Source organism: Chrysemys picta, chromosome 2 (assembly GCF_011386835.1).
Source record: "Chrysemys picta bellii isolate R12L10 chromosome 2, ASM1138683v2, whole genome shotgun sequence".
NCBI classification, from domain to species: domain Eukaryota; kingdom Metazoa; phylum Chordata; order Testudines; family Emydidae; genus Chrysemys; species Chrysemys picta.
In genome coordinates this window covers 42409804-42427660 of record NC_088792.1, presented here as the reverse complement: position 1 = coordinate 42427660, position 17857 = coordinate 42409804, and the positions used below count along the sequence as shown (strand labels likewise).

At 39.7% G+C, this 17857-nt stretch overlaps 1 protein-coding gene across 1 annotated transcript in view; it reads right to left on the bottom strand.

The window, feature by feature from the left end:
• Positions 1 to 17857, bottom strand: part of CUBN (cubilin) — a 211110-nt gene that overhangs the window by 2087 nt on the left and 191166 nt on the right. The window contains exons 60-66 of the mRNA XM_005282453.3: positions 8766 to 8971; positions 7658 to 7820; positions 6744 to 6952; positions 4043 to 4190; positions 3716 to 3897; positions 2470 to 2635; positions 137 to 372 (exon numbers count right to left, since the gene is read on the bottom strand). Coding sequence (XP_005282510.2) covers positions 137 to 372; positions 2470 to 2635; positions 3716 to 3897; positions 4043 to 4190; positions 6744 to 6952; positions 7658 to 7820; positions 8766 to 8971 — 1310 coding nt within the window. The remainder of the gene's footprint in view (positions 1 to 136; positions 373 to 2469; positions 2636 to 3715; positions 3898 to 4042; positions 4191 to 6743; positions 6953 to 7657; positions 7821 to 8765; positions 8972 to 17857) is intronic.

Genomic DNA, 17857 nt, shown 5'->3' with positions numbered 1-17857 from the left:
TCAGAGGAAACATTAAGAACAGTCCCACTTCATCACACATATATAATTGCTTTCAGAGTTAGGTAAGCAATTTTAAATATCAAATGAGTAACAATTACTTTTAAAGAATGACTACAACAAAATAAAGAATACATACCATCCCACAGTACGGTCCAGTTGGTGGATAGCTAGCATCTGGCCCATTGTAAAGTATCAGGTAGCTCCTAGTACAGTCACCTGAGTCATCAATGCTGATGAAAACAAAGTTAACTGTAACAATTCGTCCCTTAGGAGCAATAATGATCCATTCACAATCAGTATTGTTCTGGTAAGTTGCAGGATAGTCAGGGCTGGCAAATGAACCAGTGTTTCCATATAAGGTTCCTCCACATCCTGGAAACAGAGAGTATTCATTAATTCTAAATGTTTATTTCTACAAAATACTGTACAAAGCAGTTGCTTTATACCAATATTTGTATAGGTTCTTTTCCATGGTGTTAGCACTCAGGGATGGTGGGAGATAGCATGATCTGGAAGAATGGAGAGAGACAAGATGTGTGACGTAATATCTTTTATTGGAGCAACTTCTATTGGTGATGGAGACAAGCTTTCAAGCTTACTCAGAGCTCTTCTTCTGGTTTGGGAAATGTACTCAGACTGTCACAGCTAAACAAGGTGGAACAGATTGTTTAGCATAAGTAGTTAACATATTTCAAGGGACCATTCAAGGTGAAATGGCCTGTTAACACCTCTACAATCATAGGGAAGAAAGTGTGGGGAAGCAGCTGTGGTAGGGTTGTTAGTGGGTTATAGATTGTTATAATAAGCCATAAATGGAGTGTCTCTATTCAGTCCATGATTTTCAGTGTCTATCCGAGTTATAAATTTAAGCTCCCAGGCTTGTCTTTTGAAAGAGTTGTGCAGGTTTCCTTTGAGGATGAGGACTGATAGGTCAGATATAGAGTGATCACTTTGTGAAAAGTGTTCACCCGCAGATGATGTGGTGTTTTTATCTTTTATCATTTTCCTGTGTGAGTTCATTCAAGAGCATAGTGATTGTCTGGTTTCACCCCCATTGTAACCCATACAGCAGTGGTGGGCAACCTGCAGCCCGCGGCCAGCTCGCGCCGCTTCCCGCAGCTCCCATTGGCCAGGAACGGTAAATCGCAGCCACTGGGAGCTGCAGGCAGCCGTGCCTGTGGACAGTCAATGTAAACAAACTGTCTTACGGCCCACCAGTGTATTACCTTGACGGGCCGCATGCGGTCCATGGGCCACAGGTTGCCCAGCACCATATAGGGTATCATCAAACAACTACAACCCATACTTGATGGGGGCCCTATCCCAAAAGAAATCTTTCCTGAACCCCCTCCTCTGGCCTTCAAACAACCCACAAACCTCTCCAAGATCATCAGAAGCAAGCTCCCCACAAACCAGGACACACCAAAGCAGCACCAGACCCTGCCAGAATAACAGATGCAAAACCAGCAGACATATCTCCACTGCTACAATGCTCAGCACCCTCCCACACCTTTCAAGATCCTTGCGGCCTACACATGCCTATCACAACAAGTGGTGTTCCTCATCCAGTGCACTAAATGCCCCAATAGCAACTATGTGGGTGAAAGCAGACAATCACTACACACTGGAATGAATTCACACAGGAAAATGATAAAAGGGGGGAGTGAAAGGGGCGGACCAGCTACTTCTCACGCCAGCCACTCTGGGTCGCTGCTCTGTGCAGCGCAACGACCCGCCCTGCCCTCTCTGCTCCCTGCCCAGGCCTGTCTGCCGGGGATAGGGGCCAAGCGAGCTAGAAACGTGCTGAGGGAAGGGGGGCTCTGACTCACTCGACCCTTGTCCCTGGCCGCTGGTCCTGGGCAGGGAGCAAAAGGGGTGGGGCGGGCTGCTGCCTCCCCAGCCAGGCTCTCTCTCAGGTAGCCACCACGCTGCACAGAGGCAGTGACTGGGAGCAGTCAGCTTCAGCCACATGCAAAGTGGCTCCCTCCCGCTGGCAGGGAGAGAAGACGAACGTGCAAAGACAGATCCCCTACCCCCACCCCCGCAGGTAACTCTGGTGGAGCGAGGAGAGTGCAGCGGCTCCAGGTTGGGCACAGAGCAGGGAGGTCACTGGGCAGAGGAGACACATGGGGCGGTCATGTGTCCTCTCCTTTAGATTGTGCCGCTCCCAGTATCGGGAGGCACAAGTCATCTATGGGCCATAATCTGGTCAATGGGGAGTTTCACCTAAAACTGATGGCATTAAATGACCTATTTATTTGGCTGATTTGACACAGAATAACCTAAAATGAAAAAGATGGTATTCAATTTTCCCAGCTCCCTAAAATATTTGATGTAATCTAAGGCTAGTCTGGATAATGTTTAGTTTAACCTCTTGTTCGCTGCATTAAAAATGCTGTGCCTTTCAACCTTCAGACCTATTATTCTGTACAAGTGCTAGATGTGATTACCAAGTTATCACTGCCTTACCAGTTGGTGATGAAGTCCAAGTGATCTCAAATCCATCGCGAGCAACTAAAATGTCACTCTTGAAACGCAGGTATACAACATGATTTTTAGGGAAGATTGGATTGGGCACAGTGTTTCCGCAATACCTGCCAAGTAGTGGGGAACCTGCATCACTACCATTTCTGACCTTTAAAGGAATACAAACCCATTGTTAACATTTCATTTATTTTCATGGTGTACAAGGAAACAAACCACAAGCAGGGAGCAAAGGATTTGTGATTCTTAAGTATGGCACAACTGAAGTTTCATTGGGAATATTCACTACATGAATTTTTCTATCTTGCTGCAAGTTGCTGCTCAGAAGGGAGAGAAGGCAGTTAACCAGTCTCTCTAGGCTTTCTAAACGATTGCACAGAACAAATACGGCCAAAAATTTTAAGCTAAACTTTATGGTATAGTACATTTTCCTTTTAATGAGAGTTGGTTGCGTAAAGCCTAAGCTTTATATTTAAAATATACCCCTATATGTTTTGCTCCTGTTGAGAAATTTTAATATCCCAGATATCTGGAAACTGCCTCTTCATCCTGCTAGACTGAAGGCAGAGATGGGGTCATACTACAGAGTTCAAACCCATCTCTAGAAGAGGGTGAAGTAAGGAGTGTAACAAAGGAGAAATGAAGACTAGATCCTTCCACAAAATAAACTTCTGATTTCTGGCATCTGAACAATTTACATCAGAAACTTAAGGATATATATGGTAAAACCTTCACCACCCCCAAAAAGAATAAGAAAATGGCTTTATGTGGCTGGTAGGAAACTTTCCCCTCTATCCAGAAAACACCTTTTCAGCTACCCTACATCTTCCACTACAGATCATGTATCTACTATTTTGGTACATTTTTGAAGAGATTTTAGCACATATGTGCTGACTGATCAGCCTGTGAGTCCGTAGATCTGTTTTTCCACAGATGTTAACATCAAATGTAAATTACACCATCTTGAAGCTTGCTTAATGCCTAGCAGACAGCGACACCTGGATGAGGAGCAGCAAGCTGATGGTGAAATTATCTAGACGTCTATTTTAGAATTTTATACTGCCATCCATCACTGTAGTATCTGAGCACCTTCAGTGTAAAATTGATAGCAATAGTGAAGTCTCTAATGTCCATTTAGGTAGGGCTTGAGCCAAACCTACTGAAGTAAAAGGAAAGACTCCTGATTTCCATGGGCTATGTATCAGGTGCATAATAGATAATTTCTCAGTACCTCTAAGAAATCCAAAGAACATCGGCTGCTGTCCTCCAAATTGAAAGCATGGAAAAAAAGAGAAATAGTGTGATTCGGAGGAGCTTGTAGAATGATGGTACAATCCAAGTTATTGGGATGGAGACCAGGCCAGCCAGGGCTCTTCAGATAACCAAATGACTGATTATATTCTCGGCTGCAACCTGTGTGGGACCGGGGGAGGAGGTGGGGAGGAGGAAAAACAGAACATTTGTAAGCCTTACAAATTTCTGCATCATTGCTTGTTTACTCTCCATAGTGAACAAAGAATCTGTAGGCATATGCCTTAAAAACTTCTTCAAGGCTTACCTGCAGTCTGATAGGTAAACCTGACTCTGTTATTAATCATGTATTCCTCTGATTTGAAAGTCACAATGGCAGTCCGACCATAAGAATAAAACTCAGGGACTACAAAAGTTTCAGTGCCACAAAATCTATTGACCTGTCCATGGTTACCCTGGAATTAAATAAATATAAGTAACTTAGAAATTGCAGTTAAATGGTAATTCCGTTTATCTACCTACCGTTAGGTGATCTTACTGCAATCTGATATGTTGCCATATTAAAATCTGATTAAAAATCTTGTCTTTCAGATCCACTCTTATGCAAAGTAAACTCAGCATCATCAACTCTCTGGATGAACAGTTTATACTCTCACCACACTTTTTTTTTGTATATTTTACATTAAAAAAAGGAAAAAACCTCAACTAAACAGGTGTTTAAACCCAAGTTTACATTATACAGTGTTTTGCTTCTGTCTTGCCAGGGCAGCATTTTATAAAGGCATTATGTATCAGGGGATAGCCCTGTTAGTCTGTATCCACAAAAACAACGAGGAGTCTGGTGGCACCTTAAAGACTAATAGATTTATTTGGGCCTAAGCTTTCGTGGGTAAAAAACCCACTTCTTCAGATGCATGGAGTGAAAATTACAGATACAGGCATAAATATATATTGGCACATGAAGAGAAGGGAGTAACCTTACAAGTGGAGAACCAATGTTGAAGGCCAATTCAGTCAGAGTGGATGTGGTCCACTCCCAATAATTGATGAGGAGGTGTCAATACCAAGAGAGGGAAAATTGCTTTTGTAGTGAGCCAGCCACTCCCACTCCCTATTCAAGCCCAAATTGATGGTATTAAGTTTGCAAATGAATTGTAGCTCTGCAGTTTCTCTTTGAAGTATATTTTTGAAGTTTTTTTGTTGAAGTATGGCTACTTTTAAATCTGTTATTGAGTGTCCAGGGAGATTGAAGTGTTCTCCTACTGGCTTTTGTATGTTATCATTCCTAATGTCTGATTTGTGTCCATTTATTCTTTTACATAGCAACTGTCCAGCTTGGCCAATGTACATAGCAGAAGGGCATTTCTGGCACATGATGGCATATATCACATTAGTAGATGTGCAGGTGAATGAGCCTCTGATGGTATGCCTGGTGTAGCTGAGTCCTATGATGGTGTCACTAGAGTAGATATGGGGACAGAGAAGGCAACGGGGTTTGTTACAGGGATTGGTTCCTGGGCTGGTGTTTCTGTGGTGTGGTGTGTAGTTGCTGGTGAGTATTTGCTTCAGGTTGGGGGGCTGTCTGTAAGCAAGGACTGGCCTGCCTCCCAAGGCCTGTGAAAGTGGGGGATTGTTTTCCAGGATAGGTTCTAGACCGTTGATGATGCGCTGAAGAGGGGCTATACGTGATGGCCAGTGGTGTTCTGTTATTTTCCTTGGTGGGCCTGTCCTGTAGAAGGTGACTACTCAATAACAGATTTAAAAGTAGCCATACTTCAACAAAAAAACTTCAAAAACAGACTTCAAAGAGAATCTGCAGAACTAGAATTAATTTGCAAACCTAACACTATCAATTTGGGCTTGAATGGGGACTGGGAATGGCTGGTTCACTACAAAAGCAATTTTCCCTCTCTTGGTATTGATACCTCCTCATCAATTATTGGGAGTGGACCACATCCACCCTGACTAAATTGGCCTTCAACACTGGTTCTCCACTTGTAAGGTTACTCCCTTCTCTTCATGTGCCAGTATATATTTATGCCTGTATCTGTAATTTTCACTCCATGCATCTGAAGAAGTGGGTTTTTTACCCACGAAAGCTTAGGCCCAAATAAATCTGTTAGTCTTTAAGGTGCCACCAGACTCCTCATTGTTTTTATAAAGGCATTATCTTTGTAATCAGTAGCTAGTTGCAATAGTCCATGTTCTATATGTTCTCAGGTATCAAAATTGCATTTTTGTTACATGTATAAACATTCAAGAAAAACATCCTTTTTTACTATTAAATGTAATGTATCATTTTGCTACAGTATTTTCACAGTGTAAAAATTTGAATTTTAACTGCATTTTGATTATTGATGGTAATAGGTAAACCAATGGAGCTTGGGATGAGGGTTAAAAGCTTATTGTTATATTCCTGGCATTATTTTTATGTGTACTTTTTATACAGCTCACACTCTAACATTTCCATAAAAGTAATGTAATATCTAAATATGTTAAAAATTGACCTTCAGCCACCACTAGAGGGCAACCAAAAATTAACAGTTGTTTTAATGCCCAAATTGAAACAACAAAAGAAGGTTTAGTCAAATTTAATACAATGGAAACAAACTGTTTCTTTCTGTGCCTTTTCCATAAACCCCACTATTGGCAAGAATATTTGTTTTTATCATGATTCTTGAATAATATGATATAAAGTCTGTTTATGAAAGCCTGCTGTTGAGCATGGTTTGGTGTAATTATGAGAAGTAACATAGTACTGTACACAGTGAGTGAAATGTTCCATGTGCACAGGATTTGCATAAGGCCACTTATGAGACTTAAGTGATAGTGCATAATGACTTGTATGGGCTCCCTGTGTAGGAATGAATTTAATCCATATCCATTAACACAATGACTCGCAGTACCCCCAAACAGTGATCCTTCTATTGTCTCTGCTCCAAACAAGGTGAGAGCTAGATGGTTGCTACTAACTTTGTTTGACTTTGTTTGAATTGTGCATGTCTTACCATTGTTGGGTCCTGGAACTCTAGATAATTCTGAGAGCAGTCCTGGTTGGCGTGGAGGTGGAATGCCTCTACCACCAGTTTGACTTGCTGCTGTGGCGGGGCATCAATGATCCATGTGCAGACAGTAAATGGTGGATAGGCATTTGGAAAATTAGGTGACATTGTGGTCTGTGGGGTAGAAGTTGCATTATATGTTCCACCACACAATCCTATTGGAAGCAATAACAACTTAATTAATTGTATCTCGATACCACAAGGCGTGTGAAAAAGCTGTCCACCTCAGCAAAACTGCTTAATTGTTTATTGGAATTCGTTATGATTTCACATTGATCTTTTGATGATTCTTTAGATGCAAAGTATAAATAGAAAACACTCTGATCACGGTGTCAAGCTACATCTATCAATCTCTGTGCCTGCATATGTTCTACATGCAGAGAAATGTTTGTTTTCCATATTCTCATGATACATATTAACCCTCTATGGTGAATTGTTCTCATTTTGCTCTTGAGCAGTGGTTCTCAAACTATTGTACTGGTGACCCCTTTCACATAGCAAGCCTCTGAGTGTGACCTCCCTTATAAATTAAAAATACTTGTTTATATATTTAACACCATTATAAATGCTGGAGGCAAAACGGGGTTTGGAATGAAGGCTGACAGCTCGCGACCCCTCCATGTAAAACCTCGTGACCCTCTGAGGGGTCCCAACCCCCAGTTTGAGAACCCCTGCTCTTGAGGCTGACAACCATCCTGCAATCAAAAGAGACTGGACTGCAGCTGGAGTCCAGTGATGCTGCTTTTAATTTGGTCATAAGACATTTCACAGAGTTACGCAAAGTGCACCTACCCACTACCTACACATTTCTCTTTGGGGTAAATAAATAAATAAACTAAATAAATAAATAAAATACTTACGATCCACAACGGCGTAGGTAGCATTGAAACCAGCCCTTTGCACAGAACTATCTGTGACAAACTTCACCATCAAGAAGTTATTGGTAGAAAGAAATGGAGCTGGCAAAATGGACCCACAAAATGTGCCAGCTAAATTGGCATTTTCATTATCTCCATCATACAGCTAAAAGGGGAGAAAACACTGGATACCTCACTAATATTTTTGGCACTTGTGCTATTAAATATAAACATATTCATAAATAGATTAACAAAAGTCTAGTTCTCTGAACCCTTATTTGACTTTACAGTTTTAAGACCCTTTCCTCCCATTACAAGAAAGGAAGATGCTCTTGGGCTTTCACTAAAAATTGCTGATTATCATAGTTCACATCTTCAAATAAGCTAATTATCTTAAAAAGTGTAATCTAATTATTTTAGATCCCTAATTCAAGAAAGCAGCCAAAAATTCAAACTTTTTGGTTGGGGTGGGGGAGTTCATTTTTTGATGAAAACTCAAAAGTGTCCATTTAATTGAAAAGCAATTTTCCATCAAAAATATTTTGGTGGAAAATTCTTGACCAGATCTACAGTATACCCAACTTGATGCTGGGCACCAGCATTTCAGAACGTCCTGCTATGTGTCCTGCCTACTATGCACTCATATACAACAGAATGGAGTCAAGACATGAGGATCCATTATCTGGATTTACCTTTTCATAAGTTTTAAAATAAGAAGTGCTTTCAAACAGTTTGGTAGGATAAAGTAATTCTTCAAGTGTTCTTTTAAAGTATTTGACTTTGTCTGCAGTATAAGTCCTATTTTGTTTGTGGCATTTTATATATTAAGTAGGCTACACATTTACTTACAATTCAGTTAAATCCTGAAAGTGAAACCTATCCCCATTGAAGTCAATGGCAAAATTCCCCTTGACTTCCCAGAGGCCTGGATTTCACCTTCAGTCCTTCAATAATTTATCATACTGAAGAACTTTCATTTTCAAAAACAAGCAATTTAATTTCTTTGTGAAGAAGATCTCCCTCTACTGATTAAATTTTAATTCTTTGATCCAACATATTGAACAAAGTAGTTTATATATGTCATGATTAGATTAGAATACGATTGTCTTACATTGACATAATCATATCTGCATGTTTGAGAAGATCGTGCTTCAAGAACAAATGAGGTGAAGGTGAGGTTGATCAACTTGTTTACAGATGCAGCAATGATCCACACACATTCCAAGTTTTTGTCATATGTGCCATCCATGTCAGAGTCTGGAGAGCCAAAGCTGTAACTTGAATTTGTCAAATAACCACCACAGCCATGCTGAGGCCCTGTTAAACAAGCAGAAATAATTAAATAAGGCCTGATAGTTACTTACAGTTGAAACCTTATTTTAATTTCACATCCCATATTTTTCTGTCATTCACAATAATATTTAATTGCCTACCAAACAAAGCTATTATGTGGACTATTTGAATGATTAAAGTGCTTGCTTTGAACACAAAGAGCGCTATCTAAATGTGAATCACGATCAGGTATGGCAGACTGATTTAAGAAGGACAAGCGATTGACACATACAGTACGTCTGGTTTATTCCATACATATTTCTCTGATATGCTTTAGTAATAAAGGAGTATCTAATAAAATTCCTATGAATGAACAAAATCTAGGGAAGGTATAGAATAATGATGTCATGGGTCAAATTGTCAAGTGCTCCTAAGTCATTTAGGTACTTCTGTACATGTTACCCAATATGAATATAGTAAATAAAGACATATTTGAAACCATCTGCTTAGCCTGAGAGGATATTATCTGACTGCTTGATAAGACAGTCTGACCTTCCCAGTCTCCAAAGAAGCTGCTAGAGAAATAAGAACAGGAATGGAAACCATGGTTTTCAAAAGAGACTAGTTATTCTTGGTGCCTCAGGTTTTGAGTTCTTAGTTAGAGACACCTTAAAGGAACTTGATTTTCAGAGGGTGGGTGCTCAGCCCTTCCTGATGATCAGGCCCCAGTAAGGTGCCTCTCAGTGAGCATCCGTTACTAATCACTTTTGAAAACACTGTCCTTTAAAAAGCTTTTTGAAAAGGAAGCAGGGAGGTAGAGGACAGAAAAACAATAGAAGCATAGTGGCTAAAAGACACTTCAATATAATTCTTACCAGCTGCTCAGTTTCTTATGTAAAGTGTGGGAAAAGCTGTAGTTCTTTCAAATGGACTTTTTATCCATCCTCTTGAAAGAATTCTTGGACAGTAGGGGGCAGTTTGACATTGAAAATCTAGCTAATGACACCCTTCCCCCATGTAGGTGGAGTTAGTACACTCTTGCCCAGATTTTCAGATCTGGGTGCCTAACGTGAATTATGCGATCTATACGCAGGCACAGGATAAGACACGGCCTGATTTTCAGAAGTGCTGAATTTCAGGAGGACTTGCAGCTGCACAGCACCTTTGAAAATCAGGCCACTTTTAATTAGATATTTATAATCTTTGTCCTTAACTTTAGTTACCCAGATTTGAAAATTTGTCCCTATTATTTATTAAAACATGCTAAGTCAGGTGGCTTTTAGACAGAGATGATTATCCAGTAGATTGGACACACCTTTAACAACTTCTAATCCATTCCCAACCCAAGTAAAAAGTACAGAATATTTGCAGGGACATTTGCTTGCATCTGTTCTATATTCTAGTTTCCTGGTGCTGGACCGGTTCACAAGGCAGTAGTTAAAATTGACCAGCTTGTTAAAATCATGCGTCTTTCTCTGATCTCTTTGGGGATTCTTGTTTGATTATCTAACTCACACACTGGAATATAGTAGGAATTGCTAATGCTTTTGCTAGAGTATCATAAAGAATGCCTGAAAATTTTGCAAGATGGGCAATAACAGTCTATCATCTCCCACAATGAATGCTTTTACAACAGTAAGATAAGCAAAATAATTTACTTTTTGTGGCTAAGCAACAAACATACTTAGATCCAGAATCTCATTTACATGTGTAAAATATGCTTTCTTTCTGACAGCAGATCTCTTAACCTTGACACACTGATACATTTCCAAGCATATAAATCTAGGCACCGCCTGAGCTAGTGTTACAAAAGGATAGTTCTGGAGTAAAATCAGCCTCCAGTCATCAGTATTGCATCAGTATCCGTGTGCTAGAGGCAAGAGTTCTGCAAGACTGCAATAATTAAACCAGTGTGACTAAGGATAAAAGTCATCCTGCTGTTCCAACTGAAGCTGGGAAAACTCCACGCAAACAGAAGTTGATTAAAAAAAAAATCCTATCCCACTGAGACACTGGAGTCTTCTTTATCACTAGTAATGAATAGGGAACATTTATAATGGGAACAGAATGAAAAAGACAAGGATTAGTTGGATCTAATCCAGCTTTGTGTAGTAAAGAATCACACATTTGGGTGAGTCCTAAAGTAACTGCATTTCTAATGCAGAACTTTAGAACAAAGAGAGGGGAAATGGGACCAATTAATTATGAGTCAAAAAAGATACTTAGGAAGACTAAATCATCAGACGGGAGAGTGCTTGTGGGATGGGGTGTTGCTTTGCTACTTCCTTCTCACTGTTAGTACTTTTTCAGGATAAATATACTCTTTTGAAATAAAGTTTATTAGGGCTTGATCCTGCAAGAGGCTAAGTACTTTGGCCCTGATCTACCAAAGCACTTAAGGACATACTCAATTTTAAGCAAGTAGGTAGTCCCACGGAAGCCAATGGGATTGAGTCCTGAGTGATCATAGAAGATAGACTGACTCACACAGCACTCACAGTTGTCAGATTTGCTAACACGCTAGTCCTCAGTAATAGTTAGAGCCATCTTTTCCCACAGTTATTAGCTTCCATTTATTTGTGCTACACTGGGAGCCAGGAACTTTGGGCCTTATGGTGGTGTACTTCATTGAGCCTGGTGCTGGTAGCAAAAAGAAGTCCCATGATAGCAAAAGATGAATAATGGAAAAGCAACTAGCCATGGGTATACAGTATGAAATGCACTGACACAAAGAGGAAAACAGACCCTACACTCTTATTACAGTAAATTAATGCTGGCTAGAATAGCTGATGTGGCACTTGTGAGGGGATAAATTAAGAAAGATGTATTTTGCAGTTAATAAAACAGCTTTTCATCACTAGTATTTATAATGCTTAGTCTGCTCAAACAGATTTGAGATAAATGGAGAAATTTACAGAATATTATAACAACTTACATGGATACCTGAAGTGGAAACAAGCCACGATGTCAAGTAGCCTGCATCAAGCAAAACGCAGAGCACTACTTGTTGAAAAGCTATTTATCTATGGTAGGTTTTTCTTCAGTTCAATGGAGCAGTGACAAGTTTTATATCTGCTGAGGATCTGCCCTAGGTGTCTGAATTCTCGCTCTTTTGGGCCTCCCGCCTCATCATTACAAAGTTGCTATTGATGACCAATCACATATGTCCATGAGGGATTTTTCAGCTGCCCATTCTTTTTGAGCAGCCAGTAATTTGTTCTTTAACTGTCCGCTTCTCCTTTTCTCATCTGCCCAGCATGGAGCCATTTGTGCATGCTGAACATTTTGGGGTTTGTTTTGTTTTGAGAGAAGAAATGGTATAGTTCTTAAATAGCTGGCATTTCTGAGAGGTGTATGTACTATTGAGCTAAAGGACAACTACGTGTGCTTCAAACACATTTAAAGAATGTATTCTAACAGTGCAACAGACTGCTAAACTTATTCAGCTGTCTCACCAATGCAAGCTTGTGAATAGTTATTTCTTCACACATATTGCAGTAACAAGGGTATATTTATAAACAGAGTAGAAAGAGTTAATACACTGTGAATAGATATTATAAGCATGTTACAGACATGATTTGTCTGTGTTATAAGTACATCAGGAGGTGTTATAAATCAGTGGTTCTCAACCTTTCCAGGCTACTGTACTCCTTTCAGGAGGCTGACTTGTCTTTTGTATCCCTAGTTTCACCTCACTTCAAAATTACTTGCTTAAAAAATCAGACATAAAAATACAAAAGTGTCACTGCACACTATTACTGAAAAATTGCTTTCTTTCTCATTTTTTACCATAGAATTATAAAATAAATCAATTGGAATATAAATATTGTACTTACATTTCAATGTATAGTATATAGAGCAGTATAATCAAATCATTGTATGAAATTTTAATTTGTGCTGACTTTGCTAGTAGTTTTTATGTAGCCTGTTGTAAAACTAGACAAATATCTAGATGAGTTGATGTACCCCCTAGAAGACCTCTGAGTACCCCTAGGGGCAAACATACCCCTGTTATAAGCAAGATATTGACCTGCTGGACATTGCAACAATCTATAACAATTGACTGACTAATTAGTAAAACTTATATTAATGATGTTAGCTCTTTATAAATGATTTATAAGTCTACCCTTAATATAAAGTATAACTGACATTGCAATGAACCATATTGAACATGGCATGGTGTATTTCTGTATCTATACGAAGTGTATTTCAAAACTGTAATTGGGATAATATCTAGACCAACAGTAACATTGAACAAATAAACACAAAAGCAATGCCTCATTTGCAAAATCAGTTAGTATTAAAAGGACATTAACAGGACTGTAACAACCAGGGGAGTCCAGATGATCTGTTTTTGGTTTTTGTATTGCACTTATCATTGTAATATCTAATTGCTCTGATCCTGCAACTGGATCTGTACAGACAGGTCCATGTGCGGAGTGTCAGTGAAGTAGATGGGACTGTATCTTGACCCCAGGTACATGCACAAGGAATCAGTGGTAGGATTGTGGCCTCAGTGATGAACAGGTGCACCAGTGGTAGCAGTAGCTTCAGAATGAATCCAGCTCTATGAAGCTTTTTTTTTTTTTTTTAATTTAATAACAATGTCAGCCATGGTGGGAAATTTAGCAAATAGGTGGGTATTGGGATTACTCCACATTACTTGGATTCTTGTGCATGTGTGTGTGTGTAAAACTACCTTTTTCATTTTGGAAAATATATTTGGTACTGAGAGGGGACTTAACGAGGACAATATATTAGAGACCAAGCTCATCCTTACACAGGATAGAAGACTGGATCTTGCTATCTTTGAAATCAGTGAGAGTTTTGCCATTGAATTTGATAGAAACAACATCAGACCCAAAGCCACCACTGGGTTTCTAAATGCTTCTAAGTAGAGCTATGTGAAGTGTTCACACAATTAAACCCCAAACACACAAAATGTGCATGAGTTCGGGTTTTGTTACATATGCCTTGGAAGTTCTGTGACCCATTTGAGCTTGCCTGAACAAAAGTATAACATTGTATTGAAATGTTTGGCATGGTCTCAACACAGAACCTGGTGAAACTCAGTGGTTTCATCAGAGCTTCAGGTTGGGATTTGGGGTTTGTTCAAATCCAACACACAAAGTGATATTTGGTGCAAATGCTTGAGGATCAATTCCCATCCCTCAAGAAAATGTTTTGTAAGAACTTCTGTGAAGCAAAACTGCTGTGTACGTTATGGTTCAGCTTCTCAGCTCAGATCTCTACTCTCTCTCTTTCTGAGTCTCTCCCTACAGAATCACACTGTATGTCCACCTTGATATCTTGTGATAAAAGTCTAACTGAACCAAATGAATTGTGAAATCTGTGCCAAGCACTGCAGTTTTATTGGAGATATGAGAAGGTAGGCCAAATTCAGCAAGAGTTTTCACTTGCTATGGTCAAAGACATATGCTTTTGAGATTTATTTGTTCAAGAGAGAAAATATTTCCCCTTTAAAACTTTTCACTATAAATCTGAGATTTATCTTTGCTAATCTGTGCCTGACAGGATTTAACTGTCACTGCAGATCAGCAGTGCCAGTGACAAGATGTTACTAAAATAATTTTATATAAGTCAGTGCAATAAATTATGTTATTAGCGTCAGAGAAAAGAAATGATTTATACAGAGTATAAATGACACTTAATTGCACAGTCCGGTAGCTATATTTTATAGTTATTTTATAGCTATATTAAAGTGCACATATGGGGCCCAATCTTCAGAGGTGCTGAGTAATCAAAACTCCAAGTGATGTCAACAGGAGCTGGAGGTGCACAGCACCTCTGAAAATCAGAGCCATGGTACTTACAAATTGAAGCCAGTGGGAACCTGAGAAACATACACACATCTCAAAGGTAGGATTCCCAATTTAGGCTGGACGTATTCCTGGAGACTCCGGGGCAATCCTGAAGGACTGGCAACCCAATTCAAAGGGCAGAATTTGGGTTTAAAACTGTATGTTCCAAGGTTTTGTGTTGACAATAAAAAATAGGGGAGTAAAAAGGCTGGCACAAATTCTACTGGGCCAATTTTCACTATATTGTGAAAATAAATTTGCATTCAATTAAGGGAAATACCTCCATAACCATAAGCCTTTTAGCAAATACCTTGCTGGTATATTTTATTTCAAATAAGAAAAGGTAATTTAATACATACTTAACAGAGTAAACATATGGGAAACAAATGAAAAAAGACACCAAGGGGTAATACTGAGTTATGTTATGAAAGTGGGGCCACAGATTATTTTGGCAGGAAGGAAAGGTTATATAGATTATTAGGTTGTTTACTAAATTACTAGGATGCATAGAGCAGGGAATTGCATTTAGATCAAAGGAGAAGATTTTGTATTCTGTGTTCCTTCTAAAGTCTTACTCCCCATTACTTTGTTTTTAAATTATTATCCATTCCTAAAAATATTTATTAGGATTATAAAAATCTGTGTGGTCTTCAAGGAAAAACGTTGGGCAGGGTGGAAGCAGCAGTGAATATAGTGGACTCCTGACAGAGCTTGCTGGCAGAGAGTAAAGTAATCTCTGGGAACTTGGTCTGCTAAAGGTGGTGAGGAGGAAAATGCATTCTGTTGTACATCATGCTGGTCCTTTACAAGGAGGCCATCTGTACTTCTACCAGCTGCTACTGATGATTCCATAAACAATGGGAAGACAGAGGCCTAGCCATGTCCCCAAGCTAAGTAAGACTATAACCTCTTGGGGATATAGAGAATGAACAGGAATTTTTGCTGCCCCTTCTCTTCCTCCCTTCTCCATCCAAAACAGCACTAAGTTGCAGGGGAAGGAGAAGCTCCCTACATTGTCACATGCATTTCCCAGCATATCCACACAACCCTGGGCAGCACTGTGCCTTAAGAATGTTAATGCTGCTGCAAAACCCCGCTCTGAAGAGAAAGGCACACCTTCAGAAAGCTGCTAAAATTCTCCTTTTGGTCATTTAGAACATTGTATTTACTGTCAGAACTAAGACAGTCAGGGTGTGTAGAGGAGGACAGAGAACAAGACAGATAAGCTGCTGGGCAGAAATCATTATAAGCTATTAAATAGGGTTGCTTGTACAACCCATTGCATAGGGGTCAATTATTTAAAAAGGAAAATACAGTAGGGCATGAGTTCTCGTGACCCCAAGAGGGATCACAAATAGGTGCCAGGGGGATCATATTCACCCCACTCTCCCCATATTGCTAAATAGGAGGGTTGTGTCCCTGCTAGATGGAAAGGAGGTGCCAGGGGAGAGCAGCACCCTGAAATGGAAAGGGGAGCCCCAGTATGGAAAAGATCAAGAACTGCTGCAATGGTGTCTTAAATAAACAACTTCCTTTCTCAACAGAGCAAGGAACGGTTTTCAGGGGTTCATTCCTTGCTACGCAAAAACTACAGTTATCACTTAGAAAAGGAAATTAAACACAAATAGTCCCCACTGTCCCAGTATGCTACATAGTAAATGTGGAAAGTCCCCTTTACAGCAGGGTTCACCTGAACAGGTCAAGTCTTCCCCTTTTGCAGGGGGTGGATACATAAGGGACCATTGGTCCAATCACAGCTACAGTGCACACAGTCCTCACTTCTCAATGTGGGAGAAACCCAAACTCTTCCTCCCAGAAGCATCTCATCTGAACCAAACCCCTTAGCCTCTGATTGGTTTATCACCCCCAGCCACTGAAGAGACAAGCACTCATTCTGTGACACAGGGAAATGTCGCTATCCTCGTTTTAAGGGCCAGAAACTAAGACAGGAAGGTAAAAGAACTTAACTAAGGCAACAGAAGGAGCCAAGCTGTCCATTCCTTCCTACAGTTCTGGCATGTTGACAGTCCCTACAGGCTGGGCTCTTCCACTCAGCTCAATTCATGCTTTTAACATGACAGCATGTCCAGCCCATCACAGTACAGATGAGTGTGAACCACAACATCAAGATCTGAATCCAAATTATGAACCATCCCCAGTGTTAAGAGGCTTTGATTCTGGGTTTTAATTTGGTCCATCATAGTGAAAGGACCAATCTGTGAAATTCAGATCTACATCAAAGATAAGTGTCTGAAGCCATCCCCCCCATCACCAATACCAGCTATGTTTGCATCGAGGGGGGTTGGTTTGGGACCATCTCTAGTTAGATGAGTAACATAACCACCAAGGCAATCATAATGGTGGAATGCACACCAAATTAGTCATAAGCACACAGGGTTGTAATGAGTGCTTTGTATTCTCCTTATCCAAATGTGTTAGATCACAAAAATATTTTTGACAAAGATTGTAGTTTGTGATGTGGTTGCTTGACAATGTAGCATCAAACATACAGTAGCTTATTTCTAAAGAAATACATTTTAAAGAATAGATTAAGCATTGTTGTCCTGCCAAATTAATACTAATGAATGATTTTTGGTGATTTGTTTTTCACGGTAGATTGTGCCTGGTGGAAAGAATTCAACCCTTGAAGAGGGTGCAGCATCAGTGATGTGAATTAATTGCTTTAACTAAATAGTGCCGTTTTTCTCAATTTTCAGGCTTTAGCTCCAATGATGCCTAGTTTTCGTATGTCCTGCAATGTTTTTGTGAGTTACACACTTACTTACTGATCCTCCCTTCATTGCCCTCCCCCTTCAGTGAGCAAATTGACCACCTTTCTATAAAATTCACAAAGGATGAACTACAGATAACCCTAGTTTTTGGCACCATCCCTAAGAGAAGCCTAATCAGCAATGAAATTTAAAGAGCTTATGTAGAAAGGAAATAAGCTAAGTTTGGTTTTCTGCAACTGAGTTTATGGTTTCTACTCACCTCCTTCCAAGACATAATCAGGGTCACCAACAACATTAAACAGAGCACAATAATTACATTATCCAGTTGTGCATCTCTAATATAGCCACAGAATAATGTACTCCTTGTAGAGTAATAG